General features: G+C 47.5%; 1 protein-coding gene across 1 annotated transcript in view; it reads right to left on the reverse strand.

Moving 5' to 3' along the window:
- LOC147668281 (rho GTPase-activating protein 19-like) overlaps positions 1 to 20,909 on the reverse strand; it is a gene marked incomplete at its 5' end in the record, with an annotated part of 173,199 nt that overhangs the window by 58,806 nt on the left and 93,484 nt on the right. The window contains one exon of the mRNA XM_086948641.1: positions 2,912 to 3,115. Coding sequence (XP_086804767.1) covers positions 2,912 to 3,115 — 204 coding nt within the window. The remainder of the gene's footprint in view (positions 1 to 2,911; positions 3,116 to 20,909) is intronic.

The following is a 20,909-nucleotide window of genomic DNA, read 5'->3' on the forward strand; positions in this document are numbered from 1 at the left end:
TGTTGAGGGTGAGGGTGGGTGAGCGTGAGGGTGAGCGTGGGGGTGAGTGAGGTGTTGAGGGTGAGGAGTTGAGGGTGAGTGAGGGTGAGGGGTTGAGGGTGAGTGAGGGTGAGGTGTTGAGGGTGAGTGAGGGTGGGTGGGGGTGAGTGAGGGTGAGTGAGGGTGAGGGGTTGAGGGTGAGTGAGGGTGAGGGTGAGTGAGGGGTTGAGGGTGAGGGGCTGAGGGTGAGTGAGGGTGAGGGGTTGAGGGTGAGTGAGGGTGAGAGGTTGAGGGTGAGTGAGGGTGAGGGGTTGAGGGTGATAGAGGATGAGTGAGGGTGAGTGAGGGGTTGAGGGTGAGGGGTTGAGGGTGAGTGAGGGTGAGGGGTTGAGGGTGAGTGAGGGTGAGGTGTTGAGGGTGAGGGTGGGTGAGCGTGAGGGTGAGCGTGAGGGTGAGTGAGGTGTTGAGGGTGAGGAGTTGAGGGTGAGTGAGGGTGAGGTGTTGAGGGTGAGTGAGGGTGTGGGTGAGGGGTTGAGGGTGAGGGGTTGAGGGTGAGTGAGGGTGGGTGAGGGTGAGGGGTTGAGGGTGAGTGAGGGTGAGGGTGAGGTGTTGAGGGTGAGTGAGGGTGGGTGAGTGAGGGTGAGTGAGGGTGAGGGGTTGAGGGTGAGTGAGGGTGAGGGTGAGTGAGGGTGAGGGGTTGAGGGTGAGGGGCTGAGGGTGAGTGAGGGTGAGGGGTTGAGGGTGAGTGAGGGTGAGGGGTTGAGGGTGAGTGAGGGTGAGAGGTTGAGGGTGAGGGGTTGAGGGTGATAGAGGATGAGTGAGAGTGAGGGTGAGTGAGGGGTTGAGGGTGAGGGGTTGAGGGTGAGTGAGGGTGAGGTGTTGAGGGTGAGGGTGGGTGAGCGTGAGGGTGAGCGTGGGGGTGAGTGAGGTGTTGAGGGTGAGGAGTTGAGGGTGAGTGAGGGTGAGGGGTTGAGGGTGAGTGAGGGTGAGGGTGAGGGGTTGAGGGTGAGTGAGGGTGAGGGGTTGAGGGTGAGTGAGGGTGAGGTGTTGAGGGTGAGTGAGGGTGAGGGTGGGTGAGCATGAGGGAGGGGTTGAGGGTGAGGTGTTGAGGGTGAGTGAGGGTGTGGGTGAGGGGTTGAGGGTGAGTGAGGGTGAGGGGTTGAGGGTGAGTGAGGGTGTGACCATATCCATTCCAGACACTGATAATTAATTGGCGACAAAAGTTATTATTTGACGTGGCATATCTTAATTGCTAGGTTTTTTAATTACTAGTTGATGTTTAATTTTTGTAATCATTTTTTTAAGTATGCACCTCTTAAAAAATAAATAAAAATATTGCTTGTTATGTATTTCCATTTGTAGACCTAGAATAGTTATGGTGCATTGTATGTAGCTTTAAAAAATAAAAATGTAGACTGCTCAATGTATTTCCGTGAATAGATGCAGGTTGCCTCTTTCTGTCAAATAATATCCCTTGTTCAACTTACTATAGTGGCGCGGCATACTATGAAGCAGAGGAGGACTGACTGTCAGAGCCTTGCTCTTTCCCCTCTTGCCAACAGGGCTACTCCAGAATAAGACCACGAAAACCATAATTTGTGAAACATGGCCATTTGACTCGCAGCCCGGTCAGTGGAGGGGCTCCGCTTTCTGATCCGTAGAGGCTGATGCGCAGTCACTTTCTTGAAGAGGAAATGGGGAATAAAAACTTTACTTTTGCAGTGATGTCGATGAACCTGGCTTGATGTCACACTGCTGCATTGTGCTGATTTTCTAAGTAAAAACATGCATAGTGAGGAGCACTAATACGGGTTTGAGATGGTGGAAGAGCTGCTTATCTCTTATGGAGATAGATTATCTGGGGAGAGGAAGGGCTCCTAATGGGAAGTGTAGACGGGGAGAAATTGAGAAAAAAAAGCTGAGCAGGGAGGGTGTTATTGCGGCTATCTGTTTGCCCGAGGGGAGGAGAAATGCAGGCCTGAGGCAGAGCACACGCTGAGAAGCTTGTGGGAGGGGGGCTGGGCTGCCTTTGATCTGGTAATGCGAGGCAGGCAGGCAGGGGGCTGGTGGCATTGTGCACGCGCTTTTTAGGGCTTGCGCTTGCGCAATGACCTAAAAAGCACATGCACTTGAAGAAATCGCCAGTGGAATCGCCAGTGGTGGATCAACACTGGATAAGCCGTAATAGAGCTTCGCCAGCGATGCGCAGAAGCGCATCAGCAGGCGAGCCCTAAAAAACGTTTCCATGCTGCACAGGAATCAGCAGTCCTGGAATGAGGAGAAAAGAACAGCTTCATTTGTGTAGCCAGTCCGAACACAGATTGCTCTCTGTGTTCGGACACCCAATGTGGGCATTACTCTGGTCTGCAAGCAAAGCAGGTCTTGGTGGTTTTTCCAACCAAATTTCTTTCCACAGGCAATCATAAGACACAGGACAGATTCTACATGTTCTTTATATGTAACACCCTTTGTTCAACCCTAAATAGCTGCAGAACCTAAATAAATAAATGTTGCCACACAAGAAGCAGAAAAGGGAAAAATACACTTTTGAAAAAGTTATAAAAGGCCAAAAGACGTTGAAAAGAAAACGTCTTGAGCAACAAAAAAAACAACAAAAAGAATTCATCCTTGGAAGGCAATAAATGTGTAAATCCCCAAAGGTGCTCCTAGGTCCTGCATAAAAAAAAATCTGAGGTAAAATGGCTTACTTAGGGCTGATCTCTCTGCTCTTAAGTAAGCTCCAGTCAACACAGACTCCCATTCTTGATGCATAATACATTATCTTATATCAGGTCCAATTTCAAACAGTAATTTGGATTGTGGTGTAGAGTTCAATTCTTAATGAAGTGTGGATCATTAATTTACATTAATGCCAAACATGTAATAACGTAGTGGTTTTGAAATTTGCACAATAATACAAGCTTCCAGGCACCTGTTTAATTAGTTTCTTCTTCTTTGCAGACTCAGGCATGTTCTGGACATGACTGAAGAGCTCCTTCAGTGCTTCTTCGGTGCGAAATTGCGTTTCCTCCTGCTGAGCAGCAGTTGCAGATGAGGAGCCCAACCGGCTTCTTTTTTCAGACTTGAAAAGCTGAACGTCTTTGAATCGTTGAGCTGGTAGCAGATCCAGATCATCCTGAGAGAGTTTCAAACATAAAAAGAAATAGCCATCAGATGACAGTATTTTTTGGCACTTTTAATCACCATCGCATTTGAAGTATCGGCCGCAAAAACACATTTAAATTACACAGGAACGGTTTTCTGTTCACTATTTTGTCCAACCATGTAGTCCCGACCAACAATCAGACAGCTTTTAAATGCATCTAGTTAAAGGCCAGACATTTAGAAGTCCCAAACTGGAGGACTGCATTTCTGAGCTCGGATCGCTCAGCTAACAAGAGGCCTTCATTCCCACCTACATCAGCAAAATAAGTATTTGAAATTCTGCTGCCCATTTAAGATCTGGTTATTCTCACACAATGTATTGTGAATTTTAAAGTGTTCCCATAATGTTTTGTATACTACAACGAGCTGCCAGGGGACATGCCATGTTATAGTACATGAAACATAAAAATGTAGTCACAAACAATAGACACGTCTAACGGTAAATGCCAGGACTGCAGTAACAGCAAGAGAATGAGCGAGCAAAGCACTACTGTCCAAACCATGAACAAGTTACATAAAGCAGTGGTGGCAGTGTACTGGATTTTTGTGAATTTTTAGGTCTCGGCTAAACGCGCGGAAGCGCGTCTCCGCCGAGATCTTTTGTTAGCGACTATGCTTCCCAGGAGACAGTTTCGGCCACGCGCATCCTTCGAGCCGATTTGTAACTGGAACGCGCGCTGTGGCCAGGCGCTGTCTCCTGGGAAGCTCAAGCACCACACACGCATGCGCATACACACACACAAGCGCCCATGCACGCACGCACATACATACATACAGAGACACCCCCCCCTGACACATACACACACACGCGCACACACACACACACACACACACAAGTGCACCGAGGCCCTCCCTCCCTCCCCCGCCGTCACCGTCGCACTCCCCCTCCCCCGCCGTCGCATACACACACGAGCATACACGCACACACACACACAAGTGCACCAAGCCGCCCCAGCCTTTTGAAACTTACCTGGCCAATGTCGGGGACTCTTCTCTCAGCACGCGGCGCCCACCCTCCTGCTAGCGTGGCCCCGGGTCGCCACACCGCTCACAGGAGCCCCGGGCCGCGAGACGCATCGACTCCGCCTGCCTCCTCTACCGGTCTGGACGTGGCCCCGCCCCAGTCACAGGCGACCGTGCCTGACTTCCGGGGCGGCCGCGGCGGGATTCCACCCGACCATGCTACGCCACTGCTTGTTGAAAGATGTGACGCAGAGATAGGTCACTGTTTTGCTAGAGAATGAATATCGAGTTTGAGACCTCTTGCCCCCACTCTCAAAAATCGCGCAGAGAGATAGGGTGAGTAGATTTTTAAAACAAAAGAACATTTCACAATATAAATAGCACTGCAACTACCGAGGGGCACTGACTTAAATAAAGGCGCTCAATCACCAGCATAGACAAAATGTAGACCGTAAGTAAGGCAATACGCACAGTGTCATTGGTGGCATCTAAATTCCTCAGTGATAAGGGCTGCTAACTAATATTTACACCGGATCAGGTGAAAACTTCCCTCCCTCTGTGTTTGAAAATGCCTTCTGGGTTTTGTAGTTTCAGACACGCAAACATTTAAAAAAAAAAAGAAAGTAGGAGTTTCTGTAAATAAAACCGGAGAATGCATTTCCCCGATTGACTCCTATTTAAGCAGAGGCACTTTTAGGTGGAAGACATCGCAAATAAAGCCATGTTTTGCTTTAGAAATCGAGTTACTGCTGCCTAAATTGGGTCAATTGACATGTATGCTTGTGCTTTAATTGAGTTTTTAGCACACTTGAAATCAAAGATTTGTATGCGGAAAGTTCAGGCATGGAATCACTGCACGTAATTACATGGAGTGAGGTGGTCATTCTACTCTGGGAACCAGCCAGGCATTCACTAAGTTTGAAGAAATTAGTCAAAGAAAGAGGTGGGAAACTGGAGATTTTCCAGTAAGTGCGCGATGGCCGGTCACCTCACAGAAAGAGTGACAAAAGTTCTTGCTTAAATCGGAGGCTAACATGTTTTTGTTTTCGTAAAGATTAAGATAAGCAAGGGAACATAACGTACAGCATGCTTTAAAATGCATTTGTAAAAGTGGCTTTTACTGCGCGGTTTTCATGACGTGTGCTGGACATAAAAGCAGTGGCAGACAACTGGAAAATGCTTGCAAAGTGTTTTTAAACAAGGCAGTAAAAGCAAGAGGGATCCGCCGCGGGTTTAAAGAGTCCATCTGGCTGTCATCGACTTCAAGGCCCCCTCCGCCTCCAGAGAGAGTCGCACTGACTCTTGCGGGGAATAGCCTTCCCTGGTGATGGACACAGTCCATGGCAAAGTGGCTCATGGCAGGGAGCAAATGGGCCCGAGTAGCAAAGCTACAATTAATCAATGTGTTGTGTTTAGTGCTGCATGCTGGAGCGGCCAGATACCAAGTGCTAACCAATTACAGCGGACTTAAGCGAGACAGGGGAAGTAAGTGGCCAGATCAAGAATAGATCACACAGGCTGTCAGTGGCATTTGGGACTGAAGCTCGGGAATGCTTCTCTCCACTTCCAAAGCCAGAGCCAAGAGGTAACTCGCCCTCTCCCTTCTCTGCCCGGAGCAGCGCCCAGCTGACAGGACAGGGACTACAGAAGACTTCTGCCCCGGGCAGGACAGACTAGGCCCGCAGGTATTGGCATTCTTTCTGAAAGGTACAACATTCCTCATAAATCCTTCTTCATTCCTCGCTGGACCTTTGACCTGCACATTTATTTTTTTTAATCGCGTTTTATGTCTTTTCCTCCACTGTGTCGTTTTTGTGTGAAACATGGAGACTTCCTTATTCTCTGGATGACAGGCCTCATGCTGCCGAGTTTTCCTACGATTTTAATGCTAGCATTATTCGTCTCAGAAACACAAATGGAAATGTCAAATAAAAGGCTTTCAGTGCCTTAACGCCAAATGCCAAAGTGGGCCACACAGCAGCATGTAGGAAACATGTTTCAGGTTTGCACTGAGAACTCCCAAGAGGCAGGGGTGACTGCAAAGGAAGAAGGAATCTGCTGGCCGCGGAGCCTATTGCTGTATTTTTTCTCGCTCATATAAATCATTAAGTTGCAAATTGTAGTTTGATTGCAAAACTTCCTGAAGTGAAAGATGTGTGCTCGTTTAGTAGATCTGAGCTAAATTCACAAAAAAATGTAAATTAAAGATATGCATGCATAAACCCGTTTCCCGATTGGCCGCACTCAGACACATTGCAATTTATAAAGCATGTATTTTTGGTGTGTCGTCAAATCATTGTGCTGCCAAGGGATTCACTTTTCATTCAACCGCGCTGGGCATACTGGTGCTCGTAGTTTTTCCCCCCTGTTATTTTTTTATGAGTTTTGTGGCTCTCTGTGTGTGTGAGTGGCTCGATGTGAATGACTGTGTGGGTGGCTCTCTGTGTGTGTGTGGGTGGCTTTGTGTGTGTGCTCTCTGTCCGAGTGTAAATGCAATAGGTCTCACATTTGCGAGCGATTAAGCTATTGGCATTGTAAATGACAATGCCATTTATTTATATTTTAAAAACAAAAACATAAATAAAAATGTCATGAGCAATGCCAATAGCTCTAACTTTAACAATGCCGAGACCATTGCATTGTAAATGCTTGTCTCTGTGTTAAGAACAATGTGGTTTAAGGACCTTGATCTTTTGAAGCTCACTTGCTATGTGAATCCCAGATCCTTGTGCGGAGTACATACATGTCCAATAAGTGTGCCGGACTCTGTGTAGTACGAGTCTGAGTACTGGGATCAGTGGAATCCTTTTTGCATTGCCTTCGTACTTCTTAGTGGCGTACCCCCTCATTCCATGGTATTAATAGAACTTAATGCAGTCTGGGACACCCCGCCTTCATTCCTTACCATCAGGGGGAATCTCGTGCATTCCTTGTGGCATAGGTAACACAGCGGACCTACGTCCTGCCCAAGGCATTCCATGTAATGCAGATGACCTACTTAACAATCCACGTGATGTAGGGGACCGGCTTACTACCGAAGGCGTCCATGCATTCCAGGTAGCTATTAACCAGTACTTCCTTGGTTGCCATGTAACACAATGGGCATACATACTGGCCAAGGCTTTCACTAAATTTAAAGAAATACACAAGTGGCACATACTGTCTGGGGCTCTTCTCTAAAAATCCATGTTACACAAGTAATTTACCCACATACTGTGCAAAACTAGACTAATATTCCAGTTAGTCTCCTACAACCTGGGGCTCTCACATAAAGCGCTATATACTTGCAGTTGCTTCCTTGCATTAGAGGTAGTGCAAGAAATATAATAAAATATGGCATACTGAACAGAATGAAACTAAAGAACCTGTATAGTACCGAAGACGTTGCTCTCCAATTAACACTAGGGGCACATATGCTGCCTGGGCTCTTCGCCTACTGTCGATTACAAAACTGTGAAAGATGTTGATTAGGTTTGCTTCAAAGCACATAGGCACAACAGTTTTTATTACCTTATTTTTAAAGGTTTTTTTAAGGCAGTACACAATAAATGCATTTTTAATGTGCATTGTAATATTTCTGCAGTGTGGGTTATGTTTTTTTGGGAGGGGCTGTCAATGGGGAAGTAACTGTTGCAACCTTTTCAACCTTAGGTGAAACATTTTTCAACTAAATTATCAAATATAATGACATATTTCTACAAGAAGTGCCGCTCGAAGTCGTATCCTTTGGCTGGGCTTATTCCTTGCTGGACTCTGGGGTGTATCCTGGACATTGATGATCTCGGGGCTGTTGACTGCCTGACTCCGCCACTTCTTGGGACTGCGAGAACCAGCGTGGCTTGCAGCGAGGTGATCCGCCACAGCTGGTCCTCTTCCCGGCTACATTCTCCTGCTCTTCAAAAACAACTTGCGGCACCCGCTCCGCGGGAGCCGCTCTAAGTCGTATCCTTTGGCTGGGCTGATCCCTTGCTGGACTCTGGGGTGTATCCTGGACATTGCTTCATCTCGGGGCTGTTGACTGCCTGACTCTGCCGCTTCGTGGGACTGCGAGGACTAGCGTGCCTTGCAGCGAGGTGATCCGCCGCAGCTGGTCCTCTTCCCGCACACACCCCATTTGGTACTTAACGTACACTCCAGCGTTTCGCGGGACGCGCGCGGGCGAAGCCCGTGCCAAGGGCGGGCCCGTTTAAGCACGTACAAGGACGGGGCGGGCCACCGCCTTTACATTTTTTTAAAATCAGAGTTACCCATTGAATGTTGTATATTCGTATTATCGTCTCGTTTCCATCATAAATGGCAACAAAGGAAGGGAGTAGTAAGGCGGCTAGCGCAAACTTAATTGGATCCATGGACAAATTTATTACTAGGGTAAACACCGCAATAGATCAGGGTATTACACTGATGGAGAGGCGGGTTTCACAGGACCTGGCACTTGCAAGAAGATAATCAATGGGGCACATAGCTAATGCCAGGTCTCCTGCAAAACATGGTAAACAAAGCAGCATCGGTGCATCTGTCATTCCGGAATTCTAAAGCACCGACTTGGCTGTTTGTGACCTTGACCATTCCTCTGAAGGGAACCAACTTATGGTCTCTGATTTGCTATTGATAACTCCTCCCAATTCACCAACTGAGGCAAGTCCTGTTAGGGAGCACAACACCAGGCAACTACGGGAAAGACGTCAAGGAGCCATCCCTAAAACCAAACAGGGACTGGTCGCAGTCATTGGCCGTAAGAAGGAGAAATTGTTTACACGTAAGGGAACAATACCCATTAAAAAGGGGGAGGCTCCCGTGACTACTCCGGTAATTGTACACACACCCAGGGAAGCTCTAACATCCATGAGAGTCCCTTCGCAGGTTGAGGGTGCGGATAAGAGGTCAGGCATTAGGGGGGGGGGGAGGGGGTTTGGGGGGGGGGGGGGGGGGATATGGAGGATTCCCTCCTGACTAAAATAGGCGATCTATTTAGACTTCTACTTCGCCCAGTTGAAGAGAGGCTAACTAAGATCGAAGAAAAACGAAATAAAATTGAGTCTGTATCAAAGGGAATTGTTGACTCATTTAATAAAGTAAACCCAGTTGAGGCCGAAGCCCCCCCAAACGACCATCACGGAACGGGAGCTGTCATTGATTCTAGAATCCCGCTAGCCATGCCCACAGACACATTGGCCGTAGCTGCTTGCCCAACTACGGTACCGGTAAAGGAGGTAGTTGCAAATCATAGCAAAATAGTACGGCCGAAGATGAGAGATGGTGCTCCAATGGAGCCACCTGCTAGGGAAGGAATTAATATTGATCTACCACCGGAAGTAAGCCCATACTTGGTAGGTTTAGCAGGTGTTCCGGTACTGAGAAAAGACGAGCATGAATCTTTTGCATCCCTAAGGAACAAGGTGGTGGATTGGCTTTATAAAAATAGACCACTACCACTGCACATATCGAGTAAAATACTCATGGTGCAAAGGGTATCTTGGGTGGGACATCTGGCCAAGGATATTAGGGGGGACTGTGTTCTAGTTAATTTTGAAGACCCTAGGACAGTGGGATACATCTGTAACTGGAAAAGCCATAGTCTAGGAGTTTCCATTCTATCCCTCCCACTGTCCTATTGTTATCCCTCTGGCTATATCCCAATCACAGGTGAAGGCTGGACACTAATGCAGCGGAAAGGGTGGAGATCGAATCATGGGGGTCGGTTGGAGTCCCTGCTTGCCCCGTCCCAAACCTTCTGTCAAAAACGGTTTAGTGGACTGGAGGCTGTAGACTGACTCCCGGAACATGTAGGGGCCTCTTCAACCACACCTGCCCCACTGAGAAGCAGTATTACCAGTCCCCTTATGCTTTCCCAGTCCCAAAGTCTTGTACCTTCAACTCTGGTTTTAGCTATGCAAGGGGGTAACAAAGAAAATGGTCAAGATCTCGACTACCCCTCCGGTGCAGCGGTTTTCCTGGATACCACTACACCTTTAAGAAGCAGTATTGTTGATCTCCCCAGGACTTCCCAGTCCTTATGCTCTGAATTGGTAAGCCCATCTGCAGCAACTAAGGGAGGTAGCATGGAACCTGGACAGAGCTTAGTCTTGACTCACAGTGGTGTGCTCCCCTGCAGTGGTTCTATTAGAAATCTTAAAATTATTTCATGGAATATAGCGGGTTTGTGCAAAAAGTTATCCTTTCCGGACTGGAATATTTTTATTGGTGATTATGATTTGTGTATATTTCAGGAAACATGGAGTCTTGAGCCACTGTACAAGCCCGGTTATTCTTCTTTCCATGTACCAGCTATTTCCTCTGGGCGTGGCCGTCCATCTGGAGGGTTGCTAGTGTGGGTTAAGGTTGCGCTTAACTGTAAAATTACTCACCATCAATGTGCAACTATGGACTTGATGAGACTTACAATTAAGGACTCAAAGGACAGTGTCACTCTAGAGCTTTTTAATATTTATGCCAGAGGCCTGCAAAGGGGGGCTACATCTCCAACAATTTCCCATTTGTCCGAGTTACTTTTATGCTGCCCTTCTGACTCCCTGTCTTTGATTGCCGGCGACCTAAATTGCACTTTCGAACCCCTGATGGTCGATGGTGCAGGTGGAACACACGATGAGGATGCTAGATGGGGCATACCGCAATTATTGATTCCGCCAGTTAAGAAGTGGTCGCAGATTGTTATACAATTGAATGCATTAATGTTGGAACATGGTTTAACAGCATTCAACGGGTGCACGCCCTCTGATTACTTGGGTGCTAACACATACAATAGGGTTTCCTGCCCAAGTAGAATGAATTACATCTTGGTTGATAAAAGGTTGTGGAAATATGCGAGTGATATGTCGGTCATTCCATCTATTCATAGTGACCATAACCCTTTGCCGCTTTGCATGCGGGATTGTTGCAAAATGTGGAGCGTCAGAGTAGTAGTAGACCTAGGATGCTAACAAAGGTAATCACACCCTCTAACTGCAAAAGGAATATCAAATGGCAAAAATTCATCTTGAATGAACATAAAACTAATGCTCTTGGGGAGATTGTAAGAAACCAGACCTTGAAACTTTCTGCAGCTTGTATAAATGAGCAGGGACCCCGTGGGGCAGAGACATTCTATGTCGAAACAATCGACAAGATGGGTGCTCTTTTCCTGGAGATTCGGGCTTCAAAGCACTCTGATAGTAGGAAACCAGTAGCGAAGTGGTATAACAAGGATTGCAGGAGAAAAAAAATCCATACTAATATTTGCTATTAAATCCTGCAATGCCACTGAGGATCGCTTAGCGCGACTCCAGTATAGACAAGCCATATCTGTGGCAAAAAGGGAATGGGAGGAGCGACATTGGGACAACCTGAAGACAGCAAGCCAGTCTAAGAATGGAGAGCTGTTCTGGGCTTTGGTTAGAAGATCTAATGGCTGCGATCCCGACCAAATACCAAATCACATTACTGATAGGGAGTGGTTCGATCATTTCAGGAGATTGTATACTGGGGGCGAGGATATAGAGATTATCGGGGCCTCAGGTTATGCTTCAGTACTCATGTCAACTTCCCCAGGCTCCTTTGACCCTTTAGGGCAAAATTAGGTGTTGGCGGCCATTCACAAAATTGTACCCGCAAAGGCACCGGGACAGGATGGTATACCAGGTGATCTGTTACGTACCAATGCTGAGCAATGGTCCATTCTGATTAATGCCCTCCTTCAGGGTTCTCCTGTCCCGAGTTCTTGGAAGGGGGTAGTGGCGATTCCAATTTACAAGAGGGGGCCCAGGGGCGACCCCGCCAACTATCACCCAATCAGTCTCATTGATGCTGGTCAGAAGGTGGTTGGTTGGGTCCTCCTGGAGAGGATCCTTTCATGGGCGGAGGAGAGCAATATTATCTCGCAATTTCATGCGGGGTTCAGGGCATGCACAAGTAGTATCGATCAGGCCTTTAGGTTGGTTTTGTTGCATTGGAAGGTTGTAACTATTGGCAATGGTGGTCTTTATCTTGCATTCATCGATGTGAAGACCGCCTTCGACCTAGTTCCCCGAGAGCGCCTTTGGATGGTCGTGCGGGAGATGGGGTTCCCGCTGCCCATTTTGAACCTTTTGGCCCGCATGCATGATGGAAACTATGCTTGCATCAGGTGGGGCACCCAGGACCAAAAAACAGACAAAACTCCAGTAAACATAGGTGTCCGGCAGGGATGCGTCCTGGCCCCAAACCTTTTCACATTATTTGTGAACGGGGGCGGGGGGGGGGGGGGGGGGGGGGGGGGTCATTTTTTAACGGAAATTAACGCTGATGCCCCTGTCTTGGCTGGAGATAAAGTCCCTGCTCTACTTTTTGCGGAGGATTCGCTGTTGGTATCAAAAACTCTGGCGGGGTTACATAAGCTCTTAGATCGTTTCTGTCTATTCTGTAAATTGAGGGGCCTAGTAATTAATACAACAAAAACTAAGCTCCTCTATTTCAACCCTAGTAGGTCAGTTAAATCCACGCTCTCACTCGATGGAGTGCCCCTAGAGCGCGTCAAAGTCTTTGACTACCTGGGAATTAGAATCTCAGATCAACTGAAATGGCAGGCGCACATTGAAAAAATGGCCTTAAGCCACAAGCGAGTTCTGGGAGTCATTGGGAGGGAACATCGAGCTTCAATATCCAGACCCGGAGCCCCTGCTCTGGAGGTTTATGCTGCAAAGGCTGTTGGCTGTGCATTATATGGAGCCGAGCTCTGGGGCTTTAATAATGTTGATGCCCTTGTCACAGCTGAAAACAAGTTCTTTAGAGAGCTGGTCTCACTTCCCAGGGGAATCCCCACTAGACCGCTCATGAGTGATATGGGCCGTCGCTCAATCAAAGATTTAATTACTTTGCGCCAGCTTCTCTATTGGGCTGGCCTGTGGCGTACTCCAGAGTTGTCTAGTTATGCCAACGGTCTAAGAGAAGTAATGAATCTTCAGGGGTCGCACAAGATCGTCTGGCTAGCACACATGAAAAGGCTCCTAGTGGCCATTGGTTTTAATACTGTTTGGGAGCCAGGGGTTTCGTTGTCAAAAATGGAAATTAAGAGAGCTTATTGGACATGCATTGACCATCGGGACCACAGAGATACTAACTTGGGTAGACTGACAGATGAGTTCCGCCTGCACAAGACAGCGCATCGTCTTCAACCCTATCTGGATTTCATTAGGAAGCCTAGAGACAGGGCACTTTATATTCAGTTCAGAATGGGATCTCTTCCTGTTCGAGAACGTACAAGCAAATGGAAACCACCTAACCAAACGCCTGGTGAATGCCCATATTGTACTGGTGTTCTTAAAAATATTCCGCACTTTTTTTTGTATGTCCAGCTTATATTAAACCCAGACTGAAGTGGCTAAAACCTGTCTGCCAGCAGCTCGAGACCAGGAACCACTCGTTTGCTCTCAGAATTTTGCAGACAGATGCAAATACTACGATAGCCTGTGGGGTGGCAAAATGTTTAAGCTGGGCATGGTTGCTTAGACTGAAAAATGTACGCAGATTCTGTATGGCTTTCAGTTCTTAACTTTTCTACAAAGCTGTTATTGGTTTAATATATTTTTATTATCTTTGTAAAATTGATTGTTAAAGTGATCTTTCTCGTTTTTGTGTAACTTAAATGAATTGTGATTTTAACTTTAAATGTGCTTTTAAGATATTTCATATCGAAATAAAGCTTTGTACTACTACTACTACAAGAAGTAAGAACTGGTTGGTTCAGTACGTGGGAATTTAGTATCCAATCAAATGTATTGGAGGGGAATAAAGTATGCTCACGGAGTGCAGCTCAAACTTTCCTTAAACCCTCTTGGACAACCGAGAAGTGCTATTTCTCACAAATCTGTAGGTAGAAAAACTGGTTTGGCGTTTCTTTTGTTTCCAGTTGTCTCTCTACGCTGTATGCAAAAACAGCATTAGTGTATGGTGATGATTCTCACAGCGAGGTAGTCTCCAGACTAGCCTTAACCACTCACAACAGAAGAACACAGAGGTGTGAACTATCTGCACCTGGCTATGAACAGCCACAAAGAAAGTGACCAGGAAAAAGATAAAATGGTCGTTTTTTCTACAAGACCCTTCTCACTCAGAACAACAGACTGGAGCCTTTCACCTCACCATTCACAAAGTGGCGGTGCTATAGGAAGACTCATCAGCAGCCCTTCTCAGCAAAAGTAGCTGAATTTCTATAGGAGCACTGTCTCCTTCATCCTAACTCCATGGTCTAGGTCTCCTCCCTCCTGCATCTCTCTTGATACACTTCCACTCGTCATGTGCACAGAACAGGCCAGAGGCATTCAAATGGAACCCACAGGTCTTCATCACTCTGCTTCCCTTATACATTTAATGCATTGACTACAATGGCAAATATACAAACATGCACAACATATGGGATTAAGTGACAAGGTATAAATCGAACTGTGAATTGGTAAGACACTCTCAAACAGAACCAAATATCTATTTTTTGTTAGTGAAAAAGGAATTAATTACAGAATAGTTGGGTAGATCTTTAAATGAGACGTCTATTGTCAGCACCAACTCCTCCTCTGCAGAATACAAACCCTGAATCAACGATGGGATACTCCAGACTATGTTTAAAAGAGCTGCTCTAGGCTTGGCATACAGCAGGGTCAGACTTTTAATGTTTAAATTATGTGTACACTTCAGAATTGCTTCTTTAATCTGTCTGCCCCAGACATGGAGTACTATGTATATGGTTTCTTTCTAGAGCTTATGTCCTCTGATTGCTTGCTGTCTCTGAAAACCTTCTATCACTAAGATCCTAAAACCCTGCATGAAAAATTGAACTGGATTCCTTTCTTTTCTTCCGAGTGTCCCTCTCACCTTTCATCTTCTGCTTGTCTGACTCAAATCATTCTTATAGTAATTCTGCAATTGGCGGACACATTTCATGGATCACAACCTCTCGTCTTTAAAATCCTATCCCGGTATCCCAACGTTACCTAACCTCCACATCAAACATTCACCTGAAACCACTAATGATCGCACCTAACTGGTGTCAATATAATCGATCGCTAAGTAACTGGAGTAAATGCAAGCATTTTGTTTTCTCGTGAGTTCATGACTAACTGCAAGTACCACTTGATTAACTGATAACCTTTGGTTTGGGAGTAGCATACTGCTCGTCGTAAAGCACTTCAACTCCTCGTCATGGGTAGTAAGCGCTACATAAATGCAATCAAAATTACAATCTCAGAGCCCTTCATTTGCTGCCAGTTTGATAAAGGATCCTCTTTAAGTGATTGCCTTTGACCCAAAGGACTTTGTATTCTTGTGGCCCACATTATCTGGCAGATAGGATCAAGTTTTATGTTTCACCAAGTGTCTTCTCCTTTTCTCATGCCGCACTGGCAGTGGTGCATCCATGACAAGTCAAAAGCACTGAATAGTCCCAGCCATGTGCGGGGACCATGGAGCACTTCTCCAATATATCTTCTGAAGTGTAGATGTTTGCCTTTCTTCAGGAAGGACTGCAGCCACTTAAAGTAGAATAATATTCAGCAGCCTGTAGGAGACAGCTACAATGGCCAAATTCTTCATTTTACAGATAAAAAAAAAAAAGGTTGCTAGGAGAGGTGTATATACATACTAGCAGCCCGTCCAGACCGTGTCTGGGAGCAATCAGGCTTCAGGGCCCCCGCTCGCCCAGACATTGTCCGTGGGTCCCCCGGAGCCTTACCTCATCCGCCGCACCTCCCCGCGCTCCTGAGTTCACCGGTCTGCCGCTCCTCCCCGCCTGTCCGCCGCTCCTCCCCGCGCTCATGTCCGCCGCTCCTCCTCGTGCTCCTGGACGCCGCTCCTCCCCGCGCTCCTGATGTCAGCACGCAAGTCGCGGCCGGCGCTACTTCCATGGGACTACTTTTTTTCTCGTAAATTTTTTAAATAACTTATTTTTTTTATTTATATAGCCTATGTCAATATAATATATATATAGCCCTGAAAATTACAACGATGTATCAGGTGTGTGGATTGGCGCTGTGGTTCCCGAGTTTACCCGCCTCAAAGGTTCAAAGTTCTTCCTTTATAATATTATTATAGATATAGATAAATGCATAATGCTTTTGTAAAACAATTCAAATGTCTTTCACAAAAGCCTTTTTTTGAAGAGTATAGAAATTAAGAAGCACGAGACAGTGTAGTCTCATAGGCTGCCATAATAAGAGCTGAAAATAGAAGTGGTGCCTTTAAGGCCACAGAGACCTCCAGTATCCCATCCTGCTTGGCTAGAGGCAGTTAACTCTGTTCTTTTTGAGGCAAACAATGAGAAAATGTATATATGATCTACGAGTATATCTCAGTCTATTCCATTGGGAAGGAGGGCGGGTTTCTTATGACTTTTCATGGAAATACTCCCACAAGAGTAATGGAGTTACAGGTAAGAAATTATTCCTTCTCCTGTAGGGGATTTCCATGTAGAGTCATAAGCACTGCATCGAATAGCAAGCCTATCCCTACTTATAGCGATGGGGAAGGAGTAGTTTCTTACCTGTAACTCCAGTTCTGTAGTAGGGGTATCTCTGTTATAGTCATAATCTAGTGAATAGTCCCGCCCATGTGCGCGGACCCCGGAGCAATCAAAAATAATCTCTTAAGCTGTCTTCTGTGCAATTCTGCATAGACACTTAAGAGAAAATTAAAGACAATAATGCAGCATATACCTGTAAGGCTACACTGTCCAGTACTTCAACAAGAAATGCAAAGGAAGTTCCACCAATATCACCTGTAACACAGTCTGATACGTTTCATCCATAGAGAAACTTCCCCTTCACAAAATCCTTGGAATGATAGAGAGGAAGGGATGGACAGACAAGCCCCATAGGCTGCCATTATATGTCTGGAAAAGGGATACTGTGCCTTTAAGGAACTCTCCAGAGACCCTCGGTATCCCATGATGCACAGCAAACTCCTATTACTTTCAGTTCTTTTTGAAGGTGTATAAAGCAAGGCCTGTAGCATACATTACAGTACCATTTTCTCCACCGGGGAGGAGGGTGGGCGCTTAGGACTAGAACAGAGATACAGAACTCTAGTTACAGGTAAGCAACTACTCCTTCTGTACTAGGGGATCTCTGTGAATAGTCATAATCTAGTGACTAGAATTGAAAGCCCATCCCAACCACAATCCGGCGGTGGAGTTACTGTGCAAACAGATAAATTAACGAAGCCTGCCCAACCTGAGCATCTGCTCTGGCATCAGAGTCCAGACAGTAATGGACCGACTTCCACGTGGCAGCCCTGCAGATCTCTGCAATGGGAACATTACATAGCAAAGCCGTAGTAGCCGCTTTGCCCCCTGGTGGAATGAGCTTTAGGCTTACCTCCTAAGGTCTTATAAGCCTTCTGGTAACATAACTGGATACAGGATACAATCCACCTGGAGATGGACTGTTTAGAGGGAGCAAGACCAGTCCTGACCGACCCATAGTTAACAAACAGTTGGTCTGACCTACGAATCACCTTGGTCTTATCCAGATAGAATTTCAACACCCTTCTCACATCCAGGGAATGAAGAGACCGTTTCGCTGGAGAGGAAGGATTCTGGAAAAAGGTAGGTAAAGTTATAGTCTGATTAACATGAAAATCAGAGATCACCTTCCGAAGGAACTTAGAATGAGTACGCATTACAACCTTAGCAGCATGAAAAACAGTATAAGGTTCTTGACAACATAATGTCTGTATTTCACTCACCCTTCGGGCCAATGTAATGGCCACAAGGAAAGCCACCTTCCACAACAAGTGCTGCAGTGAAGCCTTATGAATGGGTTCAATCGCGAGCCCCCCTGCTTGTTGAGGTAATACATTGTGGTCGTATTGTCTGTCTGCCTGCACAAGCAAGGAATTGGTCTGGAAGGACGGATGAAAGGCCTTCAGTGCCAAGTGAACAGCTCTCGAGTTACAGGAAATTGATGTGGTACGTGGATTCCGCTGGGGACCACGTACCCTGGATCTGTAGATGGTCTGAATGCACTCTCCAGCCGAGGAGAGAAGCGTCTGTGACGATAGTCTGACCCGGAATGTCCTTGTGGAATGGAACGCCCTTGAGGAGATTCTCCGCTGAGCACCACCATTTCAGAGACTGTAGGGCGTGAAGGGACAGCCTGATCCGGTCGACCCAGCTCCCCCGCCTCTGATCCCACTGGTCCTCCAGACATTCCTGCAGCGGCCTCATGTGGAGCCGTGCATGTGGCGTGAGGAAGATGCAAGATGGCATGGACCCGAGTAGAGAAGACACCGTCCTCACTGTCGTAGATGGAGCAGCTATGAGAGCCTGAGCCTTCCGAAGGATCGATAAGAGTCTCTCCTCCGAAGGAGACACGCTTGCTGACAGAGTGTCGATGGAGGCTCCCAAGTACTGCAGGCACTGGACAGGAGTCCGAACAGACAGACATGTTTATGCGCAACCCCAGTTGATTCAGCAGAACAGCAGTCCTGTTGAAGTTGCACTTCCTGGAAGGTGGAGGCTTTGATCAGCCAGTCGTCCAGGTATAGGTAGACAAACACCTTGTTCTTTCTCAGATGCGCTGCTACCACCGCCATGCACTTTGAGAAAGTCCTGGGAGCAGACTTCAGTCCAAACGGTAGTACGGTGTATTGATAGTGATTGGTGCCGACCGGAACCGCAGGAACTTACGTTGTTTCCGTGCAATGGGCACATGGAAGTATGCATCTTGTAGGTCTATTGCGCAAAGCCAGTCTCCCCTCTGCAGCTGAGGATAAATCTGGTGCAAAGACAGCATGCAAAACTTTTCTCTGCGAATCCATTTGTTTGCCTGTCGCAAATCCAGAATGGGCCGGAACTCGTTCTAGTCTTTCTTGCGTACCAGAAAGAACCGTGAGTAAAGACCCTTTCCCCTTTGAGACAGAGGGACGTCTTCTATCGCCATTTTTCTTAATAGGGTATCGGCCTCCACTTGGAGCTCGCACAGCTGAACTGTGAGCAAACCGGAGGAATCGCTGGAGGCAGGCTGACGAAACTAAGACTGTATCCATTGCAAACAATATTCAGCACCCACTTGTCCGGAGTAATTTTTCTCCAATCTGCCAAGTGATTTTGTATGCTTCCCCCCACCGGAGCGGGTAACTGACATGGGGGAAGTAGCACCTCAGGGTCTAGACCCAGCCGGGCCTTTAGGCAAGGACTGCTGGCGCTTCTGGAACGGGCGCCGCTGGTACTGCTGCTGTTGCTGCTGCCCAGCTTGACGACCTTGCCCCCTTCCCTGTGCACCGAAACGTCTCTGAAAAGGACGAAATGTCTTCTTTTGCTCTTTCGGCTTTTCCAACCCAACAGCCGTCAGGGTTTCAGCCTCCGCCTTCATGCGGGCCATCTCCTCATCCACATGTTTTCCAAAAAGAGTAGCACCCGAGAAAGGCAGATTGGCTACTCTCTGTTGCGCTTCTAGTTTTGGTGAAGTCAGGCGCAGCCAGGCATGACGTCTCAGGTTAATTCCGTGGCAGTAGCCATGAGCCGCCAGGAGGGAGGAGTCTCCGGCAGAGCTGATCACCTGGTTGGAGACCATCATACCCTTGTTGATGATCTCCTGGAAGTCCTCCCTCTTGTCCCTAGGAAGGTGCTCTAGGAACTGCTGCAGGGACTTTCATAACAACCGGTCATACAGACCCAGGAGAGCCGCCGTACTAGCAGCCTTCATCGACATAGCAGCCGGACCGCATACTTTACGTCCCGCAGAGTCCATCATACGGCTCTTTATCTGGAGGTACCGTAAAGGGTGGGGCAGTAGCGTCCTGTTTCCTAGCCGCAGTGACTATCACCGAGTCCGGCACTGGGTCCGATCTGAGGAACGCCGGATCTGAATCTGGTGGTCTGTATTTCTTTTGCAGCCGGAAGGGGCAGATCTAGCTGACGCCGGCGTCAGGAAGTGCTCCAGTGCCGGCTCCTCTAGCCCTGGCATCAAGGGTCGAGACAACTGCTGCTTGTGTAGGGTCTCAAAAATCACAGATGTCGAAGTTGTGGGGACTGTCAGGGTAATCCCCAGCTTCCCTGCCCCTCTCAACAATACCTCCTGGAACGACACAATGCCATCCACCGGTAACACCCTCGTAACTGGGGAATCTGACAATGTTGGTGAATATTCCCGGGCACATGAGGAATCTATATGATGGGACCTGGACCTGTCCCTACGGCGGAGATTCCTGGACTGTGTTGACGAGCGACGGTCACTCCTTGACCGAGGTCTCCTTCCAGACCTTGATCTCGACCTCCTAGGCCTCGGGCGTTCCACTGACCGGACAGGAAGCAGAAGCTGGAGAGGCAGAACCAGACCTCTAGGTCTTGGAGGTCCCGTGGGGGCGATGGAAAACATGGCAACGACACCGAACGCGGAGGTGGTCGCGGTGGAGGACGACAACGACGAGGACTATGAGGAGGAGGATGATTCTCCTTAGGCAACGGAGGAGGCGTGGGCATCCGGAGCCTAGATGGCGAATAGGTCTGCGAGTATTCAGATGACCTAACTTGAATGTAATCGAATAAAGCTTGTTTTGACTTGACTTGACCTAACCACTCTCCTCTTTTGTGCAGGCCTTGAAGAGGATGTCCTCGAGGCAGATCTCCTTCCAGACGAGCGCTGGTGCGCCGCGACCTGGGGCACGTGGAGACAGAGGATAGGCTGACCACTGAGGCCGAAGATACAGTCCTGGCCCTTGATCTGCCTTTTGACGTCGATTTTCGCCTCCTCGACGTTGATCTGTTCTTCGATGTCAAACGTCTCGCCGATACATCCCTCGAGGTCGAACGTCGAGTAGACCTAGATGGCAAGCGGTGGTGT

This window comes from Lissotriton vulgaris, unplaced genomic scaffold (assembly GCF_964263255.1).
Source record: "Lissotriton vulgaris unplaced genomic scaffold, aLisVul1.2 SCAFFOLD_1942, whole genome shotgun sequence".
Lineage (NCBI taxonomy): Eukaryota > Metazoa > Chordata > Amphibia > Caudata > Salamandridae > Lissotriton > Lissotriton vulgaris.